Source organism: Lampetra planeri, chromosome 62, assembly GCF_965212315.1.
Source record: "Lampetra planeri chromosome 62, kcLamPlan1.2.h2, whole genome shotgun sequence".
Classification (NCBI taxonomy): domain Eukaryota; kingdom Metazoa; phylum Chordata; class Hyperoartia; order Petromyzontiformes; family Petromyzontidae; genus Lampetra; species Lampetra planeri.
The window spans coordinates 3,378,885-3,399,883 of NC_136168.1; the positions used below are offsets into that span (position 1 = coordinate 3,378,885).

The 20,999-nt window shown below is 50.4% G+C and overlaps 1 protein-coding gene across 2 annotated transcripts in view; it reads left to right on the top strand.

Annotated features, from left to right (window-relative positions):
* Positions 1–20,999, top strand: part of LOC144736699 (uncharacterized) — a 28,997-nt gene that overhangs the window by 3,947 nt on the left and 4,051 nt on the right. For both annotated transcript variants that reach the window (XM_078619300.1, XM_078619301.1), the window contains exons 2-5: positions 2,761–2,789; positions 4,423–4,498; positions 5,859–6,149; positions 7,774–7,943. In XM_078619300.1, coding sequence (XP_078475426.1) covers positions 2,761–2,789; positions 4,423–4,498; positions 5,859–6,149; positions 7,774–7,943 — 566 coding nt within the window. The remainder of the gene's footprint in view (positions 1–2,760; positions 2,790–4,422; positions 4,499–5,858; positions 6,150–7,773; positions 7,944–20,999) is intronic.

Sequence of the window (20,999 nt, forward strand, 5' to 3'; positions counted from 1 at the left end):
CTACATATGTTATAGGTCCTGCACTTTCAAGAGCCCCGCGCTAAATGCTTTCAAGCTATCAATTTCGGTTCAGTGATTCTGCACTTGCTCTATTACTATAGTACTATACTGCCTTCCAGTGCCGGATTATCCTAGTAGCAACAGCAGCTACATATTTTATAGGTCCTGCACTTTCAAGGGCCCCGCGCTAAATGCTTTCAAGCTATCAATTTCGGTTAAGTGATTCTGCACTTGCTCTATTACTATAGTACTATACTGCCTTCCAGTGCCGGATTATCCTAGTAGCAACAGCAGCTACATATGTTATAGGTCCTGCACTTTCAAGAGCCCCGCGCTAAATGCTTTCAAGCTATCAATTTCGGTTCAGTGATTCTGCACTTGCTCTATTACTATAGTACTATACTGCCTTCCAGTGCCGGATTATCCTAGTAGCAACAGCAGCTACATATTTTATAGGTCCTGCACTTTCAAGGGCCCCGCGCTAAATGCTTTCAAGCTATCAATTTCGGTTAAGTGATTCTGCACTTGCTCTATTACTATAGTACTATACTGCCTTCCAGTGCCGGATTATCCTAGTAGCAACAGCAGCTACATATTTTATAGGTCCTGCACTCTCAAGGGCCCCGCGCTAAACGCTTTCAAGCTATCAATTCCGGTTCAGTGATTCTGCACTCGCTCTATTACTATAGTACTATACTGCCTTCGACGTTCATGAACGACTGGGTGTTTACGGTCAGCGATTTGCCGTATCGTCTGGCTGTATAGCAAATGAAAACATACAATTACTTTACTATGCAAGTAAAAAAAAGTTTTTTTTAATATTCACGTTTTTTATTTATTTAGGGCCCCTTTATAACATCATATTCTACAGGCCCCACACTAATCCGGCACTGCAGAATAGGGGGGGGGGGCGGTGGATGTGGTGTGCGTGCCACCCTGGTTAAGACAAACCACTGTATGGCTGACGAGTTTCACGTCGATTTCAGCCCGAGCCAGGGTGCATTGGGAACTCTAAAGCGACGAGGAGGGGTCTCGTTTTGTAACGACGACCTCCACCCCGCCACGTCAGCCGGTGGGAGACGATGATTGCTTCGTCTGTATCGCTCAACCACAACCACCACCACCACTACCACCACCACCCCCACCACCATCACCCCCACCACCACCACTACCACCACCACCACCCCCACCACTAGCACCACCACCACCCCCACCACTACCACCACCACCACCCCCACCACTACCACCACTACCACCACCACCACCCCCACCACCCCCACCACCACCACCCCCAACACCCCCACCACTACCACCACCACCCCCACCACCCCCAACACCCCCACCACTACCACCACCCCCACCACTACCACCCCCCACCACTACCACCACTACCACCACCACTACCACCACCACCCCCACCACCACTACCACCACCACCACCACCCCCACCACCACCACCACCACCACCCCCCACCACCACCACCACCCTCATTAGAGTAAAACTTGCGACCGCAATTTACGCGTTTGGCACATGTGGAATTGTCGACGCACGCTGCTGCCACACACAACGGCCCCACTGTTTGCCGATTGACGTCAGACGATGTTTAAACGTCCTCTGTGAAGCAGGCGGCGAAAAGAGCGAAATTATTATAATTCGGTTGAACACTTAGTCGTGGTGGTGGTGGGAGGTGGTGGTGGTGGTGGGAGGTGGTGGTGGTGGTGGAGGCTTTCGCGACCCAGCTTATCCATAATAGAGGGCGAGGGTTGTGGGGTACGATCGCGTCAATATAAATGCGTCGTTGAACCTGACAGCCAACGCAGGAACCATGCGATCTCAGTAAGCTTCGGTGCCGGATGATCGTAGGAGCAAAATCATATGTAGTAGCTACTACAGCTCCTGTAGCATACATATGTAGTAGCTACTACATATGTAGTAGTAGCTACGGGCCCCGCACTTTCAAGGGCCCCGCGCTAAACGCTTTCAAGCTATAAAATTCCGGTTCAGTGATTCTGCACTTGCTCTACTACTATAGTACTATACCGCCTTCGACTTTTATGGACGACCGGGTGTTTAAGGTTAGCGATTTGTCATTATTATCTGGCCGTATAGCAAATGAAAAAATGCAATTACTTTACTGTGCGAGTAGAGAAATTAGTGTTTTAATATTTATGTATTTTTTTATAATTAGGGTCTCTTTATAACATCATTTGCTATACAGGCCACGCACTTCGCTTCATCCGGCACTGGTCACGGTTTGTCGCGTAAACAACAAGACACGCCAAATAGTCACTCGCACAGCGCTAGCCGGTGTGTTGGAGAGTCAACCCACCCGTCCACCAACACCGAACCGGTCCTGGGCCCTCCCCTAAGTCGACTCAGCCTCAAATGAGTACCTGGTGCGGTGTGTAAACATCGCCACTGGGGAGACAAAGGCGGTCGGGCGTAGTGCCGGCCACCCGCACCCTCACAGGTGCTGCTACTCGCTAACTGCACTTGCCCCGACGGCATGTTGAGGCTACCCGGGGGATCTTTGTCTTTGTTTTGGTGGCCGTGGAGGTGCAGGTGTTTACCTGTGGGGATTGGTGGGGGGGGTGAGGGGTGGGGGGGGTGAGGGGTGGGGGGGGTGAGGGGTGAGGGGTGGGGGGGTGAGGGGTGGGGGGGTGGGGGTGAGGGGTGAGGGGTGGGGGGTGAGGGGTGGGGGAAATGGTTCCGTGTCAAACTCACAGCGGGTGTCCTCCTGGTGCCACTCTCCCCCACAGATGATGACAGAGATGGGGAGCACGGAGAGGTGAGACCCCCCCCCCCTCCACTACCCCCCACCCACCCACCAACCACGACTCACCACCACACCCACCCCCCACCATCACCAACCCACCAACCACGACTCACCACACCACCCACCCCCCACTACCCCCACTAACCAACCACGACTCACCACCCCACCCACCACCACCAACCCACCAACCACCGCCCCCACCCCCCACCCACTCACCAACCACGACTCACCACCACACCCACCCACCAACCACCAACCACCACCACCACCAACCCCCCCACCCACCAACCACGACTCACCACCCCCACCCACCCCCCACTCCCCCCCACCCACCAACCACCACCAACCCCCACCCCCACCCACTAATCACGACTCATCAACCCCCCCCCCACCCACCAACCACCACCACACCCACCCACCCACCACCACCAACCCACCAACCACGACTCACCACCACACCCACCCCCTCACTCCCCCCCACCCACCAACCCCCCCCCCCCACCCACCCACCAACCATGACTCACCACTCCCCCCCACCCACCACTCCCCCCCACCACTCCCCCTCACCCACCAACCACCACCAACCACCTCCACCCACCAACCACGACTCACCACCCAACCCACCTCCCACTCCCCCCCACCCACCAACCACCACCACCACACCCACCCACCCACCACCACCACCACCAACCCCCACCCCCACCCACCCACCAACCACGACTCACCACCACACCCACCCCTCACTCCCCCCCACCCACCAACCACCCCCCCCCTCTTCCCCCCAACCACACCCCCCCCACCCCCTACCCAGGCCTCACTCGCCTCTCTCTCCCGCTGGCACAACCGAGCCAGCCGGGCGCGGCTGCAGTTCGTTTCTTTTCCACAGTGCTGAAAAACCGTGCCGTGCCGTGCCACCGACATCGCCTACCGACATCACACGCCGTGGCCGCGTCATTTGGCCCCACCCCTAGGCCCTGCTTGGCCCTCCCCCCGAACCAGATTCCGACGTTTCGCGCAATGACCGCGTATCACGGTTTTTTTAATTTAAACTTTGCTTTATGTAAACCCCCACCTCTCGCTCACTCTCTCGCTCACTCTCTCGCTCGCTCTCTCTCTCGCTCTCTCGCTCACTCTCTCGCTCACTCTCTCGCTCACTCTCTCGCTCACTCTCTCGCTCTCTCTCTCGCTCTCTCTCGCTCTGCACGCAGCCCTTCTCGCAGTCCAACGGCCTCCGACGGGTAGCTCATATCAGCACGCAGAGCTCCCCGTCATCTGCCACCGAGCACATGGCCTCCTCCATCGCCCACTGCTCCTTGAAGGCCGGCACGGCATGGGTCAGCCACGCGTATCACGGTTTAGTTTCGGCCCGTAATGGAAAATAGCCGTGCCAGGTGTGTTCGGGACAGCCCCCACATACACCTGGCACGGCTCGCATGTGCCAGTGGAAAAAAAGAAAACGAGTGTGAGCTATGTATACATGTCTGCTGAACTTCTTTTTGCACCGTGCCTAGCCAGCCGTGCAAATCGGAGGTGCGGGAAAATGTAGTTGTCGGGTTTGGATAGTCACAACGTTTTTGTTTGCTGTTGTCGTGGTTGTTGTTGTTGTTGTTGACCCAGCGTGTGTTCAACGTTGTTGATGTTTCAGGGAGCCGAGGGCCGACTTGGACATTCCCCCCGAAAGGGGGGGCACCACAGCTCCTACACGCCCCCCACCATGAGCCGTGAGACCCCCCCCCCCGTCCAATCACGAAACAAAGGCAAAGATCCCCCGTATAGCCTGTTGGAGGCAAGTGCTGTTCATGAAGGCCGGCACGGCACAAGAGGGGGTGGGTGGCCAACACAACGCCCGGCCGCCTTTGTCTCCCTAGTGGCGATGTTTACACACCGCACCGGGTACTCATTTGAGGCTGAGTAGACCTAGGGGATGCCCAGGCCCGGTTCAGATAATCGTCTCCGGTGTTGTGCCGTGAGCGGGAATCGAACTCGGGTCGCCGGGTTCGTAGCGCAGCGCAGCGCTAACCGCTACACCCACCGCTCCGCACAAATCACACGCACGAAAACAACGACCCCCCATGTGTTAGGGGCTGCTTGCGAGCACCTATTAAGGCCAGCTCAGCACACGAACGGGTGGTGTGGCCGAATCCCCGCCCCGGCAGTCTTTGTCTCCCCAATGCTGATGTTTAAGCACCGCCACCAGTGGAGTCGATGTTGGGAATGCCCCGGGCGAGCTCAGGTAATCGTCGCAGATGTTGATCATGAGCGGGAATCCAACTTGGGTGACTGGTTTCGGAGCGCAAGTCGCTTGCCACGACCACCAAACACTCTATCCCATCATTTCTCATCCAATCCCATCCCTCCCACATCATCTTATCCCATCTATCTCAAACCAATCCACGCCATCTCATCTCCTGTCATCCCTTCCCGTGGACACCATCTCATCAATGTCATCCTACTCATACCATCTCATATCATTCATCTCATCCCATCGACAGCATTTCATCTCCTGCCATCCATCTCATCCCATCCATCTCCTGCTATCCATCTCATCTTATCCCATCCATCTCAAACCCATCCCCGCCATCTCATCTCCTGTCATCCCTTCCCGTGGACACCATCTCATCAATGTCATCCTACTCATACCATCTCAAATCATTCATCTCATCCCATCGACAGCATTTCATCTCATGTCATCAATCTCATCTCATCCATCTCCTGCCATCCATCTCATCTCATCCTTCTCATCCCATCCATCTCATCCCATCCATCTCATCTCATGCCATTCATCTCATCCCATCGACAGCATCTCATCTCCTGCCATCGATCTCATCCCATCCATCTCATCTCATCCATCTCATCCCATCCATCTCATCTCATCCCATCCATGTCATCCCATCCACAGCATCTCATCTCCTGCCATCCATCTCATCCCATCCATCTCATCTCATCCATCTCTACCCATCCATCTCATCCCATTCATCTCATCCCATCCACAGCATCTCATCTCGTGTCATCCATCTCATCCCATCCACGCCATCTCATCTCCTGTCTCACATTGTCCCCCCACCTCTCTCCCCGTCCCAGAGATGCAGACCCTGGTGGAGCTCCACCTCCACGCCACGGAGGAGGAGGACGAGGAGGACCTCGATGACGACGAAGACGACCGGAGCGCCGGCGGCGAAGACGACAACGGCGCCAGCGGCGGCGATGGCCATCACGCCAGCCTCATTCTCCACGTGCCCCCAGGTGCGGTCGCCCCCCACGGAGAAAAGGGGGGTGCCCGGGGGGGACTCCACGGCGACGCAGGGGAGCCCACGCCCGGGACGACAGCCGAGCCGGAGGCCGGGAGCCCCCCAAGCGGCGGGGCCCAGGGAGGTAACGGACGCTAGTTTTTATCGCGCTCCTCCACGTTTTCGACATTTGCAACTCTTTCCGCGTCATTTTATTTCACCGTCTGCCCGTCGCGGACGGTAACCGCCTAAGTAGAAAAAAATTAACCCGTAAAAACAAAGTTTTTCACTATAAATCCTTTATATGCGTGGCATCGGTTTTATTTTATTATTCATTTCTGTTTTTCTTGAGTAAGAGTTTCATTTTGATCACATTGGTATTTTAAATTAAATATGAAAAAAAAAAATTCCTAAAAAGTGGAAAATTTTGGAAAAATTTTTTCACGAAAATAAATTGTCCCACACAACGAGCCTGTATGCAAAATGTCAGCTCGATTGGATCACGGGAAGTGGGTTAAAAAACGACCGAAAGATTTGCACGGTCGTAAGCGCGCAAGCAAGCAAGCAAGTGAACTTAATATAAAGGATTTAAAAAATTAACCCGTAAAAACAAAGTTTTTCACTATATATCCTTTATATGTGTGGCATCGGTTTTATTTTATTATTCATTTCTGTTTTTCTTGAGTAAGAGTTTCATTTTGATCACATTGGTATTTTAAATTAAATATGAAAAACATTTTTTCCTAAAAAGTGGAACATTTTGGAAAAAAAAATTTCACAAAATAAATTGTCATGCACAACGAGCCTGTGTGCAAAATGTCAGCTCGATTGGATCACGGGAAGTGGGTTAATAAACGACCGAAAGATTTGCACGGTCGTAAGCGCGCAAGCAAGCAAGCAAGTGAACTTAATATAAAGGATTTAAAAATAAACAAGGTGGGCTTCGCCTTACGGGTGCTCCCCACACCTGTCGACGCTTACACGAGTTGTTTGAAACGTCAAGCACTAAGGTGTCACCATTGGAACCTCATTTGCCAGTAAAAATATGATAATTGTTTTTTACCCTTCTATCTGGCAACAAAACTGACACCTTTTTTTTTACAAGGAGTCATGTTTGCATAGACCACAATACCCGCAGTCATAATGCAAACAAAAAACATAACTCCGATAAGTGCACAATCAATATCAAGGACAGTGCATACATTATCAGAGTTGTGGTTTTTGTTTGGATTCCGACTGCAGGTATTGTGGTCTATGCAAACATTACTCCTTGTACAAAAGGTGTCAGTTTTGTTGCCAGATAGAAGGGTAAAAAAACAATTATCATATTTTGCAACTGACAAAGGAGGTTCCAATGGTGTAAATGGTTACCCCCAAGCTCTCACACTCTGATGGTGCATTGTCTTTGAGTTGTGCGCCTTTTGGCGTCATCTGGTCCAACACCATGTGAGACTAGGCTCTAAGGAAAGCTGTCTCGGGTGTGGACCAATCAACTTCAAGGACAGTGCATACATTATCAGGGTTATGTTTTTTGTTTGCATTATGACTGCAGGTATTGTGGTCAATGCAAACATGACTCCTTGTAAAAAAAAGGTGTCAGTTTTGTTGCCAGATAGAAGGGTAAAAAACCAATTATCACTAAGGTGTCGTTACGATATCATTGATTTCATTCGATCTGTTCCTCTGCCCCCCCCCCCCCCGCCCCCCCTCCCCCCCCCCCGCCCCCCTCCCCACCCCCCCCCCGCCCTCCCCACCCCCCTCGTGTAAAGATTTCGTAGCCGCCAGCGGGGGAGGCTACGGGGAAGGGAAGGAGCCGGGGAATGCGGAGGAGGTCGCGAACGTGACCTTTGAACCCAGGAGAAGGGTCACGTGGGCCCACGGGCCGGGCGAGGCCGCTGGGGGCCCCCCCTCACCTGGCCTCCCCCCCCGATCCCCACAGGTAAACACCTGCACGGCCACCAGCACCACCACCACCAGCACCACCACCACCACTAGCACCACCACCACTACCAGCACCACCACCAGCACCACCACCACCATCAGCACCACCACCACCAGCACCATCAACACCATCAACACCATCATCATCACCACCACCACCAGCACCACCAGCACCAGCACCACCAGCACCACCAGCACCACCACCACCAACAGCACCACCACCACCACCAGCACCACCAGCACCACCAGCACCACCATCACCACCACCATCAGCACCACCACCAGCACCACCACTACCACCACCAGCACCACCACCATCACCACCACCACCAGCACCACCACCACCAGTAACATGACCACCAGCATCACCACCACCACCAGCATCACCACCAGCACCACCACCAGCACCACCACCAGTAACATGACCACCAGCATCACCACCACCACCAGTAACATGACCACCAGCATCACCACCACCACCAGCATCACCACCAGCACCACCACCAGCACCACCACCAGCACCACCACCGTCACCACCACCATCACCACCACCATCACCACCACCACCGCCACCATCACCACCACCAGCACCACCACCAGCACCACCACCAGCACCACCACCACCATCACCACCATCACCACCGCCACCATCACCGCCACCATCACCACCACCAGCACCACCACCACCATCACCACCACCACCGCCACCATCACCACCGCCACCATCACCACCACCAGCACCACCACCACCACCAGCACCACCACCAGCACCACCACCAGCACCACCACCGTCACCACCACCATCACCACCACCAGCACCACCACCGCCACCACCACCACCAGCACCACCACCACCACCAGCACCACCACCACCAGCACCACCACCAGCACCACCACCAGCACCACCACCGTCACCACCACCAGCACCACCATCACCACCACCACCGCCACCATCACCACCACCATCACCAGCACCATCACCACCGCCACCATCACCACCACCAGCACCACCACCATCAGCACCACCACCAGCACCACCACCACCGCCACCATCACCACCACCATCACCACCACCAGCACCACCACCACCATCACCACCACCATCACCACCACCACCACCACCACCGCCACCATCACCACCACCATCACCACCACCAGCAGCACCACCATCACCACCACCACCACCACCGCCACCATCACCACCACCATCACCACCACCACCACCACCACCATCACCACCACCAGCAGCACCACCACCAGCACCATCACCACCATCACCACCACCAGCACCACCGCCACCATCACCACCACCATCACCACCACCACCACCACCACCGCCACCATCACCACCACCATCACCACCACCAGCAGCACCACCACCAGCACCATCACCACCATCACCACCACCAGCACCACCACCACTATCACCACCAGCATCACCACCACCACCAGCACCATCACCACCACCATCACCACCACCACCAGCACCACCACCATCACCACCACTATCACCACCACCACCATCACCACCACCACCATCAGCACCACCAGCACCAGCACTATCACCACCACCAGCACCAGCACCACCACCATCAGCACTATCATCACCACCATCACCACCACCAGCACCACCACCACCATCATCACCACCACCATCAGCACCACCATCACCACCACCAGCACCACCTCCTCCTACTACTACAACACGAGCACTACGGTTGACTTATTACCACTGCGCTCGCTGCATCAAGCGATAGTGACATCAACTCCCCTCCTCAATGGATGATGTTGCTGCTGCTGCTGCTGCGATGGACTCCACGTGTGCTCATGTACTTCATGCACTTTTCTGTTTCTCCTGACTTTGCTTTACCTTTTACCGATTTTGCACTGCTACTGTTGTTGTTGATTTTCCCCTTGCCGTATTGCACCATTGGGTTTATCACGTAGGAGGCTTACGCGAACAACATTATCCAAAATAAAAGGGTTTTTTTTTTGTTGGGTTATGTCGCGTGAATATGAACGTGTCGTTCGCCCACCACCACCCCGAACCCCAAAACAAACTTTAAAAAAACACCTTTATTAGAGACTAGCTTTACTACCCCGGCTTCGCCCGGGACTTGATTCACCACGCCCGACCGCCTTTGTCTCCCCAGTGGCGATGCTCACACACCACACCAGTTAATTGTTTGAGGCTGAGCGGACCTAGGGGAGGCCCAGGACCGGTTCAAATCATCGTCAGCGGTTTTGGCCGTGAGCGGGAATCGAACTCGGGTCGCCGGGTTCGTAGCGCAGCGGCGCGCTAATCACTACACTACAATGCGTGACGCTTCCACATGCGCGGGTCACGTGACAGATGTGACGTCACAGCTCACTCGCCGTGCAAAAAATCTATGCATTATTGAGCCCCCCCCCCTCCCCAAAAAAAACAAAAGTGTATTTTTATAATTGTTGCGTGGTGTACAGTCTGGAAGGTACCCACATGGCAAATTTCCAGTTTGTTGCATGTCGGGAAGTACGCTAAACATTTTGAACAGACACACATATTCACAACTTTGCCTTTTATATATATGGAGATGACGTTGTTTGTTGGTGGCACTTGCTGAGACCGTCCCCAACTTGACATCTGTGAAAAGAGCTTCACAGCTCATCGGATTCCTCCAGGCCAAATACAGATTCTGATTCTGCGTAGGCAGTGGTACGAAAGTGCACGCTGGCTAGATGTGAACTACCTCGCCTGGTATACAGGAAGTCGTGGGTTTGAGCCCGACCCTGACGCCTGCTGTATGTTTGTAGTTTGCGTGTCTGTCTCTCAGTGGTGAGATGTCAACTACCTCGCCTGGTATACAGGTGGTCGTGGGTTCGATCCCGACCCTGACGCCTGTTGTAGTTTGCGTGTCTGTCTCTTCGTGGTGAGATGTTAGCTACCTCGCCTGGTATACAGGAGGTCGTGGGTTCGACCCTAACGCCTGCTGTATTATTGGAGTTTGCGTGTCTCTCTCCGTGGTGAGATGTTAGCTACCTCGCCTGGTATACAGGAGGTCGTGGGTTTGATAACGACCCTGATGCCTGCTGTATGTTTGTACTTTGTGTGTCTGTCTCTCCGTGGTGAGATGTTAACTACCTCGCCTGGTATACAGGAGGTCGTGGGTTCGATGCCGACCCTGACGCCTGCTGTAAGTTTGTAGTTTGCGTGTCTCTCTCCGTGGATAGATGTTAGCTACCTCGACTGGTATACAGGAGGTTGTGGGTTCGATCCTGACCCTGACGCCTGCTGTATTATTGGAGTTTGCGTGTCTCTCTCCGTGGTGAGATGTTAGCTACCTCGCCTAGTATACAGGAGGTCGTGGGTTTGATAAACATTTTTAAACATTCTTTTACACGCTTTTAATAAACTCACTCCGTCTGTTGTCGTATCCTCAAATCTTGTAACTCAATTTTAACCAACTTCACAATGTGGTATCGACTGCAAACTTGGTATACGTGTGTCATAGTGATGACAAGACTATATTCTATCATAAAAAAATATATATCTATTTTAAAACAATCTTTTTTAAATGTTATGTAATTGTCCATGCTCAACTGACGTTGCCTGTAATTGGCCACGGCCCCCTTAAGTTGTGGCAAGCTTCGGGGCCACTTCCTGGAGTCGTGGAGTTCTGCCATTACTCGTACGGTACATTTCATTAAATCGTGTTTTTTTTACAATATTTTTAAATATTAATTCTAGATTTGAAGCTTTCGTGACTGCAAGGATTCATATTCTTAGGTAAATTTTGGCGATGTTTTACGCAGCCACGCTAACGCACTCGTTTGAGGCTGAGTCGACCTAGGGGACCGGCCCAGGAAAATCGTCCGTGAGCGAGAATCGGGAATCGAACTCGTAGACGCAGGGCGCTCACCACTACACTACAGCTCCCCCCCACAATCCACATTGCAATGAACACCACCACCACCAGATTTGAAGCTTTCGTGACTTCAAAGATTCATATTCTTGGGTTTTTTCGGTAAAGTCACGCAGGTAAAACATTAAAATTGATAAAAGTAAAATAAAATAAAAATCACGACGTTTCGGAGGCAACACGGAAACTTGTGTTGCCTCCGAAACGTCGTGATTTTTATTTTGAATATTACTTTTTTTAGTTTAAATAGTCGGCGCGTTTGCGCGGCTGTAACTTGCTCGCTTTAAAAAAAAAGCTAGACGCAGCAGCAGCGGCAGCGGCGGCGTCAACAACAAACAACATCAAAATCGCGTAGCCGTGTCGAGTGTCAGGGTTTGTGCAACGTGTTCGTTCTGCTGCAATCCCGACTGGGGTAGCGACTCGGGGTTTGTGAGAGCGACCCATTCATTGCGGTCCCTCCCTCCCTGCCCCCCCTGCCCCCCACTCAGTGCTGGGGGTGTTCGTTAATTCAGGGGAATGCTCGGGGTGGGTGAGGGAGGGAGGAGGGAGGAGGTCACTCCGTCGCTAATTGATTTTAATTTGGCCGTGGGTCGCGTGTAACGGAATATTGCAGGAAAACGGATGAATCGCGCAGTGTGTGAGTGGTGCGGGCGGGAGAGGGAGGGAGTGCGGAAAGCTCCACCACCACCACCACCATCAACCAACCCACACCCGTCTGCATCATTCACCATCGACACCATCAACAACAACACCACCACCACCATCATCATCATCGGCCCAGACTCAATCACGCCAGTGTCACTGCGTCGGATTAAACCGGCGCAGGCTGCCGCTGCTGCTGCTGCTGTTAGCGGTAGGGGTGGAGCCTACGAACCCCGCTCACGGCCGCCGACACCGCAGACGATTATATCTGATCCGCAACTGGGCCTCCCCCTAGGTCGACTCGGCCTTAAATGAGTATAGCTGCTGCGGTGGGGAGAGAAAGGCGGCCGGGCGTGGTGCTGGGCACCCACCCCAACCTCGTGTTACCGTGCCGGCCTTCATTGGTGCTGCCACTCGCTAATGGCACTTGCCCCAACAGTCTGTTACAGGCTACACGGGGGATCTTTGTCTTTGTACGTGAGAGTGTGGGGAGCGGTAGTGCAGTAGGTAGCGCGCTGCGCTAAGAACCCAGAGCCACCCGAGTTCGATTCCCGCTCACGGCCACAAACATCTAAGACAATTATCCGATCCGGTTCTGGGCCTCCCCTAGGTCGACTTAGCCTCAAGTGAGCACCTGGTGCGGTGTGTAAACATCGTCACTGGGGAGACAAAGGCGGTCGGGCGTGGTTCTGACCACCCACCCCCTCGTGTGCCGTGCCGGCCTTACAAGCACTTGCCCCTACAGTCTGTTACAGGCTACACGGGGGATCTTTGCCTTGTGTACGCGCGCGTGGTTGATAAGGGAGTGAGGAGGAGTCGAGATTATCAGTGAAGTTAATCTCTCACCGCCAGTAAACGCGAGTTCGATACGGGTTCAGGAGATGGTGGTGGTGGTGGTTATATGCTTAGGTTTTTTCGGTAAAGTCACGTAGGTAAAAAAAATTAAATTTATAAAAGTAAAATAAAAATCACGACGTTTCGGAGGCAACGCAAGCTTCCGTCTTCAGGTGGAACCGTCACAGCACGACTGCTGTATCAAGTGAGAGAAATTCCAAGAATATACAAGGACTGTTTTCTTGGAATTTCTCTCACTTGATACAGCTATCGTGCTGTGACGGTTCCACCTGAAGACGGAAGCTTGTGTTGCCTCCGAAACGTCGTGATTTTTATTTCACTTTTATTTTACTTTTATTAATTTAATTTTTTTACCTACGTGACTTTACCGAAAAAACCCAAGAATATGAATCTTTGAAGTCACGAAAGCTTCAAATCTGGTGGTGGTGTTCATTGCAATGTGGATTGTGGGGGGGAGCTGTTGTGTAGTGGTGAGCGCCCTGCGTCTACGAGTTCGATTCCCGATTCTCGCTCACGGACGATTTTCCTGGGCCGGTCCCCTAGGTCGACTCAGCCTCAAACGAGTGCGTTAGCGTGGCTGCGTAAAACATCGCCAAATTTTTTTTTTGGGGGGGGGGGGGGAGACAAAGGCGGTCGGGCGTGGTGCTGGCCACCTTTCGTGGGTAAGCCGCTGCTCGCTAACAGCGGTGGGACGAATCTTTGTCCGCGTCGGTCGCAATGTTTGGGATCATTTCGTCTGACGCCGGGTTACATCTGCCACGTGGGCTCGTGTTGTGCGCCCAGCCACTGGGAGGACACCGGAGAAGCACGAGGGGGGAGGGGGGATATATGTGTGTGTGTGTCTATCTCTGTATGTATCTGTGTGTGTGTCTATCTCTATGTATCTGTGTGTCTATATCTGTATGTATGTATGTGTATGTATGTGTGTGTATCTAGGCATCTGTGTGCGTGTGTATCTGTGTCTCTGTATGTGTGTGTGTATCTCTGCATGTATCTGTGTGTATATATGTATCTGTGTGTGTGTGTCTCTCTCTATGTATCTGTCTCTGTATGTATGTGTGTGTATCTATGTATCTGTGTGCGTGTGTTACTCTGTATGTATATGTGTGTATCTATGTATCTGTGTGTGTATCTCTGTATGTGTCTGTGTGTATGTATCTCTGTATGTGTCTGTGTGTGTGTATTTCTGTATGTATCTGTGTGTGTGTGTCTCTCTATGTATCTGTGTGTCTATCTCTGTATGTATCTGTGTGTATCTATGTATCGGCGTGTATGTATCTCTGTATGTATCTCTGTGTGTGTATCTCTGCATGTATCTGTGTGTATCTATGTATCTGTGTGTGTCTCTGCATGTGTGTGTGTATCTCTGTATGTATCTGTGTATCTCTGCATGTGTCTGTCTCTCTCTATGTATATGTCTGTCAATCTCTGCTACTGCTGCCACGCTGTCGGCCGGTCGGTCGTTTGATGCTACCCACCCCCCACGTACAACCGCGACCTTCACAGCCCCTGCCGCTTGCTCGCAGGGCCAACACTTCCACGCGCAGACACAGATCGCCGCCACGTGTAGCCTTGAGCGAGACTTCTGCCGGGAGGCCGATGGAGGGATGATGCATCAGCGAGCGCTTGTGAAGGCGACTGGCACTGTGGCTCACAAGGCCAGTGGGTAGGGGGGGGGGGGTGACCAGCGATGTTTACACCGTACCATGTACTCATTTGAGGCCGAGTCGACCTAGGGGAGGCCCGTGGCCGGTTCGGATAAGTGTTGGTGGCCGTGAGCGGGAGTTCAATTCCGGCTGATGGGTAACACCAGTGACGCACGGTCGCTGCTCGCTAACATCACTTGCCCCAACAGCCCCTTGCAGGCTATGCGGGGCATCTTTGTCTGAGTGCACGTGGAGTTTGACCGGGGGGGGGGGGGGTGGAGTTCAGGGGGGGGGTCGCGAGCGCATTGACGAGCAGAGGACCGACCTTTATCCTTCGGTTTGACGCATAGTTGTAGTAATAGTAGCAGCGAGCTTTCGCGAACAATATTATCCATAAAAGAGTTTTTTTTTCTGGGGCGATGGACCGCGTAAATATATAAATGTGTCGTTAAAGCCGCCACCGATCAGTAAATAAAACTTGGAAATTGGTTACTAGTTCAGCACTAACCGGTGTGTCGGAGAGCAAATCCACAACATTTACAATCTGTTTAACACGTAGGATTAAGCTTTCACAGCCAATATCCATAAGAGGGTTTTTTTGTTGGGTTATATCACGTTAATATAAATGTGTCGTTAAACCGGCCACCACCCGAGACAGCTAATTAGTAAGGGGTTGTCACGTGAACAGAACGTGGCCAATTCGTTACTAGTTCATCACTAGTGTGTAGTGTAGTGTGTAGTGTATAGTGTAGTGTATAGTAGTGTATAGTGTAGTGTATAGTGTAGTGTATAGTGTAGTGTATAGTAGTGTAGTGTATAGTGTAGTGTATAGTAGTGTAGTGTATAGTAGTGTATAGTGTAGTGTATAGTAGTGTATAGTGTAGTGTATAGTAGTGTATAGTGTAGTGTATAGTGTAGTGTAGAGTGTAGTGTATAGTAGTGTATAGTGTCGTGTATAGTGTAGTGTAGAGTGTAGTGTATAGTAGTGTATAGTGTAGTGTATAGTGTAGTATAGAGTGTAGTGTATAGTGTAGTGTATAGTGTAGTGTATAGTAGTGTATAGTGTAGTGTATAGTAGCGTATAGTGTAGTGTATAGTAGTGTATAGTGTAGTGTAGTGTATAGTGTAGTGTATAGTAGTGTGGTGTATAGTGTAGTGTATAGTAATGTATAGTAGTGTCTAGTGTAGTGTATAGTAGTGTAGTGTATAGTAGTGTATAGTAGTATAGTGTAGTGTATAGTGTAGTGTATAGTAGTGTAATGTATAGTGTAGTGTATAGTGTAGTGTATAGTGTAGTGTATAGTAGTGCAGTTTATAGTGTAGTGTATAGTAGTGTATAGTGTATTGTATAGTTTAGTGTATAGTGTAGTGTATAGTATAGTGTATAGTAGTGTAGTAAACTAGTTCAGCACCACCGGGTTGTGTGTTGGAGAGCAAAGCCACGACATTTCACAATCCGAGTACGAACGTTTCGCCACCAATTACAACCGGCATCCTCAGGCGGACGGCAACCAGATTTGTGGAGGGATCAGTGTGATGACGTCACTTGTGAGCCCTTCACGTGCGAAGGGGGGCAGGGGGGAGGGGTATTAATGGCTTTAACTTTTCTAGCAATAACGCAGGAGGCGTGACGGTGTTCAAAGGCCAAATCGACACCGATTAGAAGGCACCGGGTACACGTGAACTGCCCGTACTTCGTGGTAAGGCGTGTCAGACAAATGTGCTTCGATGCTGTCCTCGAAACCGATTGGGGCTACATCAGTCACAGCCTCTTGCGTGGCTTTGTCTCATCCGGTGCTCGAGAGCTAAGAATGACGAAAGGCAGGCAGCACAAGGGCAATGCAAAGCGCTAAAGCATTAACATAGCTCTCTGTGTGTGTGTGTGTGACAGCTGCTTGTCGAGTAGCGTGTACACACGCAATGTTGTGTCTTTGTATGCATATGTGCGTGTGTATCTGTATGTAGCTGTGTGCGTGTTTCTCTGTATGTATCTGTGTGTCTATTTATGTATCTGTGTCTCTCTATGTATCTGTGTGTGTATCTCTGTATGTATCTGTGTGTCTATTTATGTATCTGTGTCTCTCTATGTGTGTGTATCTATGTATCTGTGTGTATCTATATATCTGTATGTATCTATGTGTGTCTCTGTATGTATGTGTATCTATGTATCTGTGTGCGTGTCTATCTCTGTATGTATCTGTGTGTGTATCTCTGTATGTATCTGTGTGTATCTATGTATCTGTGTGTGTATATATATCTGTGTGTCTCTGTGTGTGTATCTCTGTATGTATCTATGTGTGTGTCTCTCTCTATGTATATCTGTGTGTCTATCTCTGTATGTATCTGTGTGTATCTATGTATCTGTGTGTGTCTCTGTATGTGTGTGTCTCTCTCTATGTATCTGTGTGTATATCTCTGTATGTATGTGTGTGTATCTATGTATCTGTGTGTGTCTCTGTATGTGTGTGTCTCTCTCTATGTATCTGTGTGTCTATCTCTGTATGTATCTGTGTGTATCTATGTATCTGTGTATCTCTCTCTATGTATATGTGTGTGTGTATCTCTCTATGTATCTGTATGTGTATCTATGTATCTGTGTATCTCTCTCTATGTATATGTGTATGTGTATCTCTCTATGTATCTGTGTGTATCTATGTATCTGTATGTATCTCTGTATCTGTGTGTATATCTCGGTATGTTTCTGTATGTATCTCTGTATGTGTGTGTGTATCTCTGTATCTGTGTGTATATCTCTGTATGTATCTGTATGTATCTCTGTATGTGTGTGTGTGTGTATCTCTGTATCTGTGTGTATATCTCTGTATGTATCTGTATGTATCTCTGTATGTATCTCTGTATGTGTGTGTATCTCTGTATCTGTGTGTGTATCTCTGTATGTATCTGTGTGTGTATCTCTGTATGTATCTGTATGTATCTATGTATGTATGTGTGTGTATCTATGTATCTGTATGTATCTCTGTATGTATGTGTGTGTATCTATGTATCTGTATGTATCTCTGTATGTATCTGTATGTATCTCTGTATGTATGTGTGTGTATCTATGTATCTGTATGTATCTCTGTATGTATGTGTGTGTATCTATGTATCTGTATGTATCACTGTATGTATCTGTATGTATCACTGTATGTATCTGTATCTATCTGTATGTATCACTGTATGTATCTGTATGTATCTCTGTATGTATGTGTGTGTATCTATGTATCTGTATGTATCTCTGTATGTATCTGTATGTATCTCTGTATGTATCTGTATGTATCTCTGTATGTATCTGTATGTATCTCTGTATGTATCTGTATGTATCTCTGTATGTATCTGTATGTATCTGTATGTATCTCTGTATGTATGTGTGTGTATCTATGTATCTGTATGTATCTCTGTATGTATCTGTATGTATCTCTGTATGTATCTGTATGTATCTCTGTATGTATCTGTATGTATCTCTGTATGTATCTGTATGTATCACTGTATGTATCTGTATGTATCTCTGTATGTATCTGTATGTATCTGTATGTATCACTGTATGTATCTGTATGTATCTGTATCTATCTGTATGTATCACTGTATGTATCTGTATGTATCTGTATGTATCTCTGTATGTATCTGTGTGTATATCTCTGTATGTATGTGTGTGTATCTATGTATCTGTGTGTGTATCTATGTATCTGTATGTATCACTGTATATATGTGCGTGTATCTATGTATCTGTATGTATCGCTGTATGTATGTGTGTGTATCTCTGTATCTGTGTGCGTGTCTGTGTGTGAGACAGCTGACTCCCGTAGAGAACACGACGTCCACACGACGTCCACACAACGTTGCCCCACGTTCGACAGCATAGCCGCATGGAGAATGAATCCAAACCGCATCGCGGAGCGAATTTCGGATGCAAATACGCTGGCCACGTACACAGCGCGGATACGCTCAAACCAAACACGCGTAGAGCTAGTCAAATGCTGTGTGTAATGGGCGACGTTTCAGGGCAATGACCCTTATTCACAGCACGGAGAGAGGCCAGCAGAGAGAGTGGACGATACGGGCTGGAGATTGCGCTGTTTAACACCGTGGTGGAGTGCGCTAGGAGATGTTTACTACCTCGCCTGGTATACAGGAGGTCGTGGGTTCGATCCCGACCCTGACGCCTGCTGCTGTATGTTTGGAGTTTGCGTGTCTCTCATCTTCATCATCAGCACGGTGGCTAGGAGATGTTAACTACCTCGCCTGGTCAACAGGAGGTCGTGGGTTCGATCCCGACCCTGACGCCTGCTGCTGTATGTTTGGAGTTTGCGTGTCTCTCATCTTCATCATCAGCACGGTGGCTAGGAGATGTTGACTACCTCGCCTGGTCTACAGGAGGTCGTGGGTTCGATCCCGACCCTGACGCCTGCTACTGCATGTTTGGAGTTTGCGTGTCTCTCATCTTCATCATCAGCACGGTGGCTAGGAGATGTTGACTACCTCGCCTGGTCTACAGGAGGTCGTGGGTTCGATCCCGACCCTGACGCCTGCTGCTGCATGTTTAGAGTTTGCGTGTCTCTCATCTTCATCATCAGCACGGTGGCTAGGAGATGTTGACTACCTCGCCTGGTATACAGGAGGTCGTGGGTTCGATCCCGACCCTGACGCCTGCTGCTGCATGTTTAGAGTTTGCGTGTCTCTCATCTTCATCATCAGCACGGTGGCTAGGAGATGTTGACTACCTCGCCTGGTCTACAGGAGGTCGTGGGTTCGATCCCGACCCTGACGCCTGCTGCTGCATGTTTGGAGTTTGCGTGTCTCTCATCTTCATCATCAGCACGGTGGCTAGGAGATGTTGACTACCTCGCCTGGTCTACAGGAGGTCGTGGGTTCGATCCCGACCCTGACGACGCCTGCTGCTGTATGTTTGGAGTTTGCGTGTCTCTCATCTTCATCATCGTCACGGTGGCTAGGAGATGTTAACTACCTCGCCTGGTCAACAGGAGGTCGTGGGTTCGATCCCGACCCTGACGACGCCTGCTGCTATATATTTGGAGTTTACGTGTCTCTCTCTCATCATTATCATCACGGTGGCTAGGAGATGTTAACTACCTCGCCCCAGGTTGTGGAACGCCTTGTATGTATGCACGTGTGTCGAACTTCTTTCGCGCCGTACGTAGCCAACCGCGCTAATCGGAGGTGCGGTGCCTTGTCCCAGACCGCGAGACACGCTCCGTCAGTCGAGGATTTTTTTTATATCTCGCGCTCGTCTGAAAACCACATTGACCTTCTCTTGCGTATCCGTCCGTGTCAGGGTCGTTTGCCCTTTAGTTTGAATGCTAACAGCCTGCTTCAGCCGCACCGAACCTCACAAGAATAATATTCAGGGCCTACCTTGGCTCCTCCCACCCTCAACCAGGTAAAAAATTTAAATTAATAAAAGTAAAATAAAAATAAAAATCACGACGTTTCGGAGGCAACACAAGCTTCCGTTTTCAGGTGGAACCGTCACAGCACGACTGCTGTATCAAGTGAGAGAAATTCCAAGAATATACAAGGACTGTTTTCTTGGAATTTCTCTCACTTGATACAGCAGTCGTGCTGTGACGGTTCCACCTGAAAACGGAAGCTTGTGTTGCCTCCGAAACGTCGTGATTTTTATTTTTATTTTACTTTTATTAATTAAAATTTTTTACCTACGTGACTTTACCGAAAAAACCTAAGAATAAGAGGTTTGTTGTTGTTGTTGTTGCTTTCTTTAAACTGGGAATCTGTCGTAAAAGCTCTGCACGGCCTCGCCTGAATGGCACTACATACATACATACACACATACAGGGCGCTTCAAACTAAAATGTCAACACTTCTGAGAATTTGCAACGACGCCACAAGAAATGCACCTCCAGGCTTTGGAAACTGCCTGGAGAAGATTCCAGGCCACGCGTTGACAACGCTGGCGAACAAGTGGGAGACTCTTTGACTTTTTGAAGCTATTAAGATTACATTCGTTATCACGTCACAGTATATTATAACACTGGT